At 62.4% G+C, this 10,358-nt stretch overlaps 2 protein-coding genes across 3 annotated transcripts in view; one reads left to right on the top strand and one right to left on the bottom strand.

Annotated features, from left to right (window-relative positions):
• The window catches only part of GRIN2C (glutamate ionotropic receptor NMDA type subunit 2C), a 12,178-nt gene extending 11,150 nt beyond the window's left edge, over nucleotides 1-1,028 (top strand). Inside the window, exon 13 of the mRNA XM_024760600.1 lies at nucleotides 3-1,028. Coding sequence (XP_024616368.1) covers nucleotides 3-647 — 645 coding nt within the window. The 3' untranslated portion in view covers nucleotides 648-1,028. The remainder of the gene's footprint in view (nucleotides 1-2) is intronic.
• Nucleotides 1,029-4,782: 3,754 nt separating this feature from the next.
• SLC38A12 (solute carrier family 38 member 12) overlaps nucleotides 4,783-10,358 on the bottom strand; it is a 57,790-nt gene continuing 52,214 nt past the window's right edge. For both annotated transcript variants that reach the window (XM_024760836.1, XM_024760837.1), the window contains exon 10: nucleotides 4,783-7,471. In XM_024760836.1, the coding sequence (XP_024616604.1) occupies nucleotides 6,711-7,471 (761 nt within the window). In that variant the 3' untranslated portion in view covers nucleotides 4,783-6,710. The remainder of the gene's footprint in view (nucleotides 7,472-10,358) is intronic.

Genomic DNA, 10,358 nt, shown 5'->3' with positions numbered 1-10,358 from the left:
AGCGGCGCGCGCTCCCGGAGCGCCCTCAGTCGCCCGAGCGCTGTCACTACAGCTCCTTCCCTCGGGCCGACCGGTCAGGGTGCCCCTTCCTTCCGCTCTTCCCGGAGACCCCCGAGCCCGAGGACCTGCCGCTGCTCGGGCCGGAGCAGCTGGCCCGGCGGGAGGCTCTCCTGCGCGCGGCCTGGGCCCGAGGTTCGCGCCCGCGCCACGCTTCCCTGCCCAGCTCGGTGACCGAGGCCTTCGCCCGGCCCAGCTCGGAGACCTCCCGGTGTGCCCGCCCGGCCTGCGGGCGCTGGACGCAGGCGCAGTCGATGCGGCTGCCGTCCTACCGGGAGGCCTGCCAGGAGGGGTTGTGGGCAGGGGCCCCCCCCTGGCCGCACGGACAGCACGCCTGCCTCCACGCCCATGCCCACCTGCCGCTTTGCTGGGGGGCTGTCTGCCCTCACCTCCCACCCTGTGTCAGCCACGGCCCCTGGCTTCCTGGGGCTTGGGGGCCTCCGGGGCACAGGGGCAGGACCCTGGGGCTGAGCACAGAATACAGGGACACTGGGGGGCTGGAAGAGGTCAGTAGGGTGGCCTGTGGGATGCACGGCTTCCCCCGACCGTGCACATGGAGGCGGATCTCCAGCTTGGAATCGGAAGTGTGACGTGTCAGCTGTTCTGCTCAGCTGGACTCTCCGCCTGGCACTGCAGCGTTGGGGGGTAGGTGGGCTCGGGCTTTTCTGGCTTCTGCCATGAAATCCTGGCCATGGGAACCCAGTGACACATGATGTCTTCCACGGTCAGCTCAGCGACCTCAGCAGCCTCAGGTCCTGGTGTGGGCTGGGCTTTTGCTATCTTCTTACGCAGATCCCTTCCCACCTGGCCTGGAGTCACAGGGAGCAGTGGGGTCTCCCTGCCCTGCTGTGAGCCAGTCCCTGGTCATGGCTTCTGAGGGCTTGGTGTGGGAGCATGGAGGCTGGAGCTCGGTGTTGGGGCAGGGTGGTCCTGCTCCTGGCTCCAGCTGGCTGGAGTTTCTTCTCCTCAGAGTGCTGGGACATTAAACAAACCTTGTACAACCCACTGGTCCTGGCTGCCTAATTCTGCATCCCTGGAGGGGGCACACCAGAGCTGGTAGGCAACGGGAGCATCATGGGAGTATCCCAGATGGGGTGTCTGCCTAGAGCAGGTGGGCAGCTCCCTTTGTGGAGTATCCGGGAGGTAAGGCTGAGAGAGGGCTCCAGGCAGCAGAAGCCACTTGGTATTCAGTGCCAGCTCCCGCCCGCCCTGGTGCCAAATGAGACAAATGTGCTCAGCACGGGGGCTCTGGTGGTGATGGATGGAGCTCATCCATCAATCTCCTTGAAAAGAAGGGCTCATGCTAGGGGCTCTGGGGGTTCTGCCCCGCCAGGGGCCCCCATGGGAGCCTGACAATGTCATGGTGGAAACGGCAGAGGGAGGTCTGTTGTGGGGAACCTGCTGGGCTCTCCTGGGCCCTGGCCAGCTGTGTTCGCCCCGCGGTGGCTGTGCAGGGCTCGGACTGCCTGCTGGCTCTGGAAGCCTGGCATGGGTGGCTTCCGGGGTCAGGCACGGCTCAGCCTTGGGAGGGAAAGACCTCCAGGTCAGAGAATCTGCCCCACATCTCAGTTCTCTGTCCTCCCTCTGTGGCTCTCAGCCCCACCTCCTTCCTCTGTCACATGTCACTGGCTGTGAACCATCTATAAAGATGGCTCTTGCTTACCATTTTCAATGCTTTCACCTCTGTGGTTACATTTAGCCCCACAATGACTAAAGCAAGCCAGCCCTCCTTCCATCCATTCCGCAAACACGGTGAGCACAATTGATACCGTTAGAGCCTTTTCTAACTGTGAGCCTGTGAAGCCCAAGGCCTTGTTGTCCCTGGCAATTTGGGTGAAGCAGGGCAGAAACTTAACTCCATGTAGTAGGGAGGGGGCTGGGGAGGGCAGTGCTGGATGCCAGTACCACGTGTGGCCACGGCCCAGTGCCTTTACCCACATGGCTCCTTGCTGGCTCCCAGCAGGCTAGGTCCCCTCTCCAGTCTCCAAATATTCTACTGCTGGGGCTGGAGCCATGAAAACTGGAAGTTTTTTTGTTTGGTTTTAGGGGTGAGAGCCGCTGAAATGGTAGAGTGGCGGAAATTACCAGTACCCTTCCGTTCCTGGGTGGAGGGCCTGACAACCGCAAGAATGTGTGCCCCCCCCCCCAGCCCATTATAGTCAATTTCACATTCTCTGCCCCATGGATTTTCACGGATCCAGGTCCAGGATCGGTGGGGGCGGGGGGCTCAAAAACAGGTTGTGAGTGTGAGTCTAAGGGGGGTGCTAGAGGCCAGTGCCGCGGAAGGGAGCTTGACCTTGGTTGCAGCCACTGGAGGTGAGAGGGATAACCGCTGGCCACCAGCCCCTGGACCTGAGCTCCCTGGGTCAGGGTCTGAGCGCAGCGCTGGGTGGAAGACTGCAGCAGGTGACGCCTGGAGGAGTTGCGAGGGCCAGGCTGCTCTCTGCTCACTCTCCAAGATCATTAATAACCAAGAACTGGAAAGATAATATTAAGAACCACATGTGGAGCTGAGCCTGCTGCTGACTGGCTCTGAGGAGGGGCCAATCCTGCTCCTGGGGCCGGGCTCCTGGCCGCCTTGCTCCTTCTCTAAGAATGTATTCTGAGGAGACGCGAGTCCCATGGGGAGTGGGGGCAGGAAGGATGCCTCCTGCCCCTCTGTGGGAGGACCGGGGAAGGGTCCTGCATTATCAAGGGGAGGACAGAAAGCCTGGCGGGGGAGGAGGGAGCCGGCTGTGTGGGATACTGAAGCCACAGAGGTTCAGTCATCGCACACGAGGCTGTGACAGTGTAGCACAGCCAGCTGAACCCAGACACCAGGCACCCAAATGCTGGTTTTTTGGTTTGTGGGACACAGGGAGAGGCCTTTGGTCACATCTCAGCTGTAGAAATTCCTACTATCTTTCCCCGTTCCCTCCTGCTGCTGCCATCGCTGTGTTTCTTCCTCTGTCTTTACTGAGTTCATGGTCCACACCACCTCTTTCCTGGGGCCCGTGTGTGGGGAGGGGGCACGATGCCCTCACTTACGATACTTGAGCTTCAGTCTTGGCTCCAAAACTCCCCAGCCTGGCCTGAGTCTGGCTCTGTGACGGGGGAAGGCTGTCCTTCAGTTTCCTGGGGGTGTTGGGGAACCAGAGACCACCCCCTCCCCAAAGCCCTAACGAATTCAAGTCCATTTCCCGCTTCTGAATTGTGGCAGGCAGTTGCTAAGAAGAAGCCACTTTGCTCATCAGAAGGCTATGAAACCGGTTAGGTGCCGGAGGACCCACACCAGGGGTCTTCAACGAGTCTAGAGGTATGTGGTAAACGTGCAGTATGGCTGGCAAGGGACAAGGGAGCTGGGCATCAGTACCTAAGAGCTTTATTGAACACTTCTGTGTCAGGTGCTCAGGACTTTAGCCCCATACAGGTCAGTGATGCAGGTACTATCCTCCCCATGTTACAAAGGACAGGAGGAGAGAGCACAGGCTTTGCTGCCTGCAAGTGGCAAGTCCGACTTCTCGGTCTACGCTCTTAACCCACGAGTTATGCCACCAAGGTCCACGTGGAAAGTGCCCAGCACTGTGCCCGCATACACCAGGCACTAGTAGATGTCACTTTCCCCGTTCTCCAATCGACACCATGAGCCCCAGGCCCTGGGGAGAAGGGATTGTGAAGCTCCCTCCTGCAGCTCTGGATCCTGGTTGCGCAAGAGCCGGGTGTCAGCCCTGATCAGGGATCCGGTCCCTAGACAGGCATGGCCTCAGCCTTCGCCAGTTCACTGTCACACACACACCAGGCTCTTCCCCTGGGCTGGTTCCCCATGAGGTAGGGGCAGCCCCTGCCCTCCCCCCACTCTGACTTTAGCCTCTTCCCATTGCTGAGGCCGCTCCTGGCCCCCATCTGGCGGGAACAGGTGTGTGTCTGAGGGCCTGGCGAGGTGCCCGCTGCCCACCTCCCACCACTCGGCAGTGCCTCCCGGCCTGTCACCCGCCATCTGTCCCATCCATAAGCCCGCAGTCATCTCTCTGGCCTCAGGTGAGGGAACAGCCAGGAGCCGCTGGTGCGATGGCACGAGGCTCCAGTGCCTCGGCAGGGAACGAGACAGAGAAGGCTGCCTCCCACCTTGACCTGCCCTGCCCTCGGGGCCAGTCTGGGTCGGTGCGGGTGAATGGCGTCGGGTGGAGCCTGCTGAGTTTATGTTCTCCTCCACAGCGACACTTGTACCTGGGCCAGGTTGGGCTGGCATCCTCTTCTGGCTTCCCCACCACAGACCACAGGGCCCATCGGTAGAACAGAAACCATGACCCAACTGGCCCACCTCCGCAAGCTGATGTAAAAACTCACAGGCGAATGTGCTGCATGGGCAAGGTGAGCAAGCCTCACCTGGGAACGTCTAGCTGTCAGGGTCCCCGCGCCCCCTCCCCCAGGCCATCAGCAGTAGAGAGGAAGCTGACCCCATCTGACCTCTAGCACGACAGACAGCAGGCAAACACCAAGGAGCAAAGGAACCCAGTGACGTGGTCACCTCCGGCCAATTCCTTCCAGGACTGTGGTTGCCCAGCTCGGAGGTGGAGGGGAATGCAGCCATCCGGCTCCACTGCTGTGGCTCCAGACTGCCCCATAAATCAAACTGGCTTTACCATGCTAGTAAATTTGCGTCCAGAATTTGGATTGGAACCTGAGGCGGTGGGATGATTTAATTTGCTTTGTCCTTAAGCAAGAGGGAATGTAATTGGAGAAGGGTAAGTACAGATGTTTTAATTTTCAGCAAACAGCCCGGCAGCTTCCGGCGGGGTCGTGCCACGGGGGGCGGGGCCTCGTGGAGGCCCCCGGCCCCGCCCACCCCGCAAGGCCTCCTGGGAAGCAGCCACGATGGCAAATGGGGCAGAGGCGTCCTTCTTTCACGAGGATGGAAAAATAACAATACGCCGGATGAGCTGTGAGAACTGAAGATGTGCGGCAAAAGAGAGACAGCAGGTCATGGCCGATTATGACACGGGACTCTCACAGGCCGGGGCTGCCAGGGGGCCATAGGGGAGGGCTGGGGCTGCCTGCGGACTCCCCGTGTTCTTGCAAATCCCATGTCCCCCTGCCCTGAGACCACCGTGGGCCCCAGGAGACCTGGCGTCCTCACTCTGTCCAAAGTTCGATGACGGTGAGATGCAGGGGGGGAGGCTGCAAGGGGTTCCCTGGAGAGAGGAGCAAGGCACTGAAATCAGCGGAGGGAGGGGGAAGGGCCGAGACCCCACCCCAGAGGCTGCTCCTGGCCCAGCTGCTGTGGGCTCCAGGACAAGTGGGCTTAGGCCCAGGGCCGGGGCCACACGAGGGGGGGTCAGGAGGAGCCCCCAGGCCCTGACGCAGGAGAAGGCACGTTGAAAATGCAGAGTTCTTTAGGGTCCCATGTGTCTCCGAGGAAGGCTGGCCCAGCAGGTGCATGCATGATTGTTGGGGGGGAGGGGAGCACGTGGAGCTGGTGATGTGCCCAGGAACCTAGCTCTCCTTCCATGGGAATGGTGGCCGGGGCCCCGTCTCACCCCACAGCGCCCAAGGGACATGGAGAGCGTGGATGCTGAGCCCGCACAGCTCGGCTCCAAAGGGAGCCACTGTTAGTGTTGGAGCGGGGGCAGGGCCGGGCACTCCCACAGCTGCGCTTTATTCAGACTGAAATGTAGATGGTTAGGGTTTTGCTAGAGTCTGTGTATGGGTTCTAAGGGTTTTTTTCTGTAAGGTAAGAGCTTCTGCTCCATGTGCTGGCGGGGGGGGGGCAGGCCCGACCTCTCTCACAGGGTGGGAACCACGGGCTCCATGCCCGGGGTGCTCCCAGGCCACTGTGGTGACAGCTGGGGGTAGCTCCCCTCTGGTGGCCCTTGTACGCTGCTCCCCCCCGCAGGAAGCCTGAGGCGCCCTTTCAGGGGTCGAGAGCTCTGGGCTTTAAACCCTGTGCGTGGGCTGCTGTGCCCGTGCGGAAAGGCTGCTCCCACCCGCTGCTCCGGAGTCATCATGGGCTCCGAAGCCCAGGACAGGAGCTGGCGCCCACAGCAGGACCCTCCCAGCTCTGGTCTGGGGACCCTGGTGCCAAGTAGCACTTATGGTCCTTGTTGTCAGCTGGCCAGGCACTCCCCTAGGAGAGGCACTCGGCACCTCCAGGCCTGGTGGGAAGGTGAGCCCTGCCAGGCCCAGTGGAGAGGAGGGGTAGGGCCTGGGGTTGCCCTAATGGAGATTTCCCAGACAAGGATGCGGGAGGGATTGGGAGAGTGGGGTAAGGGGTGGGGGGGACACGTGTCTGGCATAGTGGCAGTGCCAGCACTGCGTCTCCACCCTTCCGGGGGAAGAGCCCGCCCTGGTGGTGGAGTGTGTGAAAGCAGAGGGCTCGATCCCAGTAACCAGTCCTAGAATCTAGGGGCAGCCGTGTGCCCGGTTGTGGGACTCGGCTGGCTGGGGGCAGCCCCAGCACGAGGACCTGGAGGAGGGTGACCCCGGCAAGTGAGGCGAGGTGCAGACTGTGCGGAATCCTGGGTGGGGGAGCCCCCCAGCTGGAGGCGTGGAGGGTACCCTCCAAGAGCCCGGGCCTTGCCTGCCCCACGGACACCTGGGAGGCAACTAGCCCTTGGCTCTGCCAGCAGGGAGGGCGGGGGGGCCACACCCCTCTAGTCACCAGACTTGTCCTGCCATCAGAGCTTAGTCTCGCTGAGGACGATGTTGGCGGTGACAAAGAAGAAGCAGGAGAAAGCCCAGAGCAGCACAAAGCCCACCCAGAAGGTGCGGCGGAAAGGGGACCTGTGCTTGTTGACGGTCCCGTAGCCGAAGGCCAGCTGGGTGTCCTTGCGGCAGAGGTACACCAGGAAGGCGGGGATGACGTACTGGATGCCCGTGCCCGCGTAGGCCCCTGTGATGCCCACTAGGGACTCCAGGTCGTGTGTGCAGAAGGCCACCAGCACAGGGGGCAGCAGGGTGATGGTGGGGAACACCACGTGGTCCACCACCCAGGGGTATGTGCCCCCCTCTCGGTGGAAAAGCGTCTTCCAGTTGTTGCGCAGGGTCACGGCGATGATGGGGAAGTTGGTGCTGATGGTGAAGACGGGGAAGAGGCCCAGGAAGAAGCGCACGGCGGCCAGGCTCACGACGTCGCAGCGCGCAAAGTTGAGGGTGTACATGTCCAGGAGGCTGTCACCGCGGAAGCAGAAGATGGCGGTGAAGGAGAGGAGGCCGTAGAAAGCCAGGATCAGCATGTAGTCCAGGAAGACCAGGCGTGTGAGGTGGCGCTTGGAGGAGATGGGGGTGATGAGGGACGGCAGGGAGTGCTGGCTCATGAAGGAGTAGATGCACACGCCGAACAGGTTCCGGACGCCGGAGAAGTCGGCCAGCGGCGGGCGCCCCTCCCCACGCCCATGCCCGATGCGCACCAGGGCCAGCACGATCATGATGGCGAAAGCTGGAAACAGGAGGGGAGTGAGTCAGGGAAGGAGGGGCAGCCCTACCTGGGACAGCCTCTGGTCTGGGGGCACCTGCCGAGGGACCCGAGCCCCATGAGAGAGAACCTGCGGGTTCCGCTAGAGTCTGTGGATGGGTTCTAAGGGTTAAATTCCTGTGGCCGTGAGGGTCACACCCTGGGGCAGGTCAGCAGTGGCCGCTGCTGTCGGGGACATGCCGTGCACGCCCCACGCCAGCAGGTGAGGGAAGGTGTCTGGGGGTGAGGGCTGGGCATGACGGGGGCTGCGCGGGGAGATCGGCAGCGGAGCCCCCCGCTGTCTTCTCAGAGGAGCGCAGGCTCCTGGCCAGGCGCTTCCTGGCTCCCTGACCGGCCCCAGGGGTCTGGGGGTTGGGGGGCTTCCTGCCAGCTTCCTGACTCTCCTTTGGTTTCAAGAATGTGTGTCTGAGGAGCAGGGGCGGAGGCACGGAGCACTTGGGAGAAGGTGTCCTCCTGGGCCAGGGCATCTGCCAGGGACAGCTAAGGGGCGGCAGTGAAGAGTGCGGGCAGCCCCGAGCGGAGGCAGGCACCCAGGGGCCAACACCGGGAAGGAAGGTACCTGGGCTCACTCGAGGGAAGAAACGGCACCAAAGCTCAAGGATCGTGGGAGCTGAGGCCAAGGCTGGAGGTCAAGGCCATGTGGCTCTGTTCTCCTGGGCCTGGTGGCACAGGTAGGAGGCACAGAAGTACAGGGAGTAACTCTGACCTGGCTTTGCTGCAGAAGCGGTAGGGGACCCACGATCTATCTGTTCAGAGCAAACAGAGCTCCAGGCCGGCTGCACCTCTTACAGCGGCCCTCCTGTGGGTCTCATACCCAGAGCCGGGCTTCCCAGCCGCTGCTCCCAGCAGACAGACATACTTCCAGATCCAGCAGCCTCTCTCTGAGTCTCTGGCTTCTTGCATCTGTTATCCAGATCTCCCAGAACTGCCACCCTTAGCCACTCGGCACACGCAGGGACCACCGGTGTCCCTGTCTCCAGTGTTGGCGTCCAGAAACCGCTGCTGTCTCTGTTCAGACCGGACCTGACAGCCCCTCCAGCCCAGGCCCCCATCGCTCAGGTAAAGCCCACGATGACACCTGACATTTCTCGGGGAGTGACGCAGGCGAGCGTGAAGGAACAGTGGCTGAAGAGACTGCCTGCCAGCCCATGGGAAGCTCAGGGCTCCTCCCGGGTGGGAGGCTGGGGGTCTCCCCACTGTCCCCTCGGGCCACGTCATACCCTCCCCGTTCCCTGGAAGGAAGAGGCCTTTCTTCCAGGATTCACGGGAAGCCAGACCAATGTTTTCCCACAATGACACTTGGAAGTGGGCTCAACGGAAATGTCATCTGTCACTTTTCGTCAGAGCTGCTGACAGACAGGATCGGGGGAGGGGAGCCAGGGAACAGGCCTGTGGAAACTGCCGATAAAGACGATGATTTGTTTCTGATGCTCTCGTCCCACTCCGGCCCTGCCGCTCCTGATTCCGAGGGCCCCACGACGGAGGGGCGTCACAAATCCCGCCAGCTGTGGTCAGTCAAGGGGCAAGCGGTGACCCAGTCCCTCCCAGAGGAGCTGCCTCGGGCTGAACCCTCTCGGGCCCGGGACAGGACACCCCGTGAGGGCCTCCCCGTTTCCTCGGGGACGCTCAGGACCCCGGCAGTCTGGCTCGTCACGTTTCTCAGGGTGGGTGCAGGAGGGGTGTGCGGGCCAGAGAACCGCACCCAGGAAGTGCACTGGGGCAGGGTGTGAGGGCAGCACCCAGGGGAGACGGTGGATGGGGTGGCGGCGGAGTCCCCCGTGTGCCAGGCAGTCTGTCCTGGGCCGGAAAGGGTTACGAAGCAGAGCTGAGCGGGTGGGCCGGCTGCCGATTAGCTGTTCACGAGGCTGCAGCTGACGCCTCTGCCAGCAGAGGGGGGCCACCAGGGTCGGGGCAAAGGGGGCAGCTGCTGTAAGACAAGAGCTCGGTCCTGTCGTGCCGCTAGTGGAGTGTCCCCTGGTGACCCGGCGCTACTCCTGGCCCAGGCCAAGGCCAGCGCGGACTGGCGAAGAGGCAAGTGGGGAAATCCTGTCTGTTGCTTGGCCGCGGGGCCCTGGGTCTGGTGGGCGTGGAGGAGGCAGGGAGAAGTTGGCTGTTGGGACACGAGCTCATCGCTGCTGCCTGCAGCTGGGATGCTGGCTGAGCCGATGCTTCTCTGCTCATCTCCTCAGCCCTACATCTCCAAGAGGCTGTAAGAAACGCAGGCAGAAACTGGCTTGCTGACTTCAAGGCGAGCTGTCTGGCCAGCCCTGACGGGCAGCTCTGACCTTGAGGGAGGGGTCCTGGCACCAGGGCCGCCCGGCCCTACCCTCTGGACCACAGTCCTCTGCTCCCGGCCCTTCCCTCCACGCATTGCCGGGGAAGCAGAGTTCAACAGCCATCTCCTAAGATTGATCGTCCCGTCCCTGGGAGATAGCTGCTCCAAAAACTCATTAGGTCTGATAATAAATCAAGATGAAATGAGGATGACAGGTTGTGAGCGACAGACGCAGCCAGGAAGTTCGGCGGAGAGCAGGGCTCTCAGTGCACACAGGATGCCCAGGGCTCGGGCGCGGCCACTGGCAGCTCGCGCCACCTGGTCGCGGCCGTGTGGGAGGCGGGGATGGCCGCTTGGGAGAGGGGGACAGGGCGCGAGCGGTCCTGACGTCTGGGTGAGCAGGCCTCACAGTTCCCCGAGGGCAGGGCGGGCTGGGCTTCTCTCTGAGCCTCACGGGGGCCCACGTGACGGACAGGGTAGCAGTCCGCATCCCCCTGCATCCACCCGCATCCTGCACGGGAGTCATGCTCCAAGGGGTGAGGAGGTGCTGGGAGCTGCTGGGGACGATGCTGTGGG

Source organism: Neophocaena asiaeorientalis, unplaced genomic scaffold (genome assembly GCF_003031525.2).
Source record: "Neophocaena asiaeorientalis asiaeorientalis breed wild unplaced genomic scaffold, Neophocaena_asiaeorientalis_V1.1 scaffold30, whole genome shotgun sequence".
Classification (NCBI taxonomy): Eukaryota; Metazoa; Chordata; class Mammalia; order Artiodactyla; family Phocoenidae; genus Neophocaena; species Neophocaena asiaeorientalis.
The sequence above is the reverse complement of the archived record's forward strand: the minus strand, read 5'-3'. Positions and strand labels throughout refer to the sequence as shown.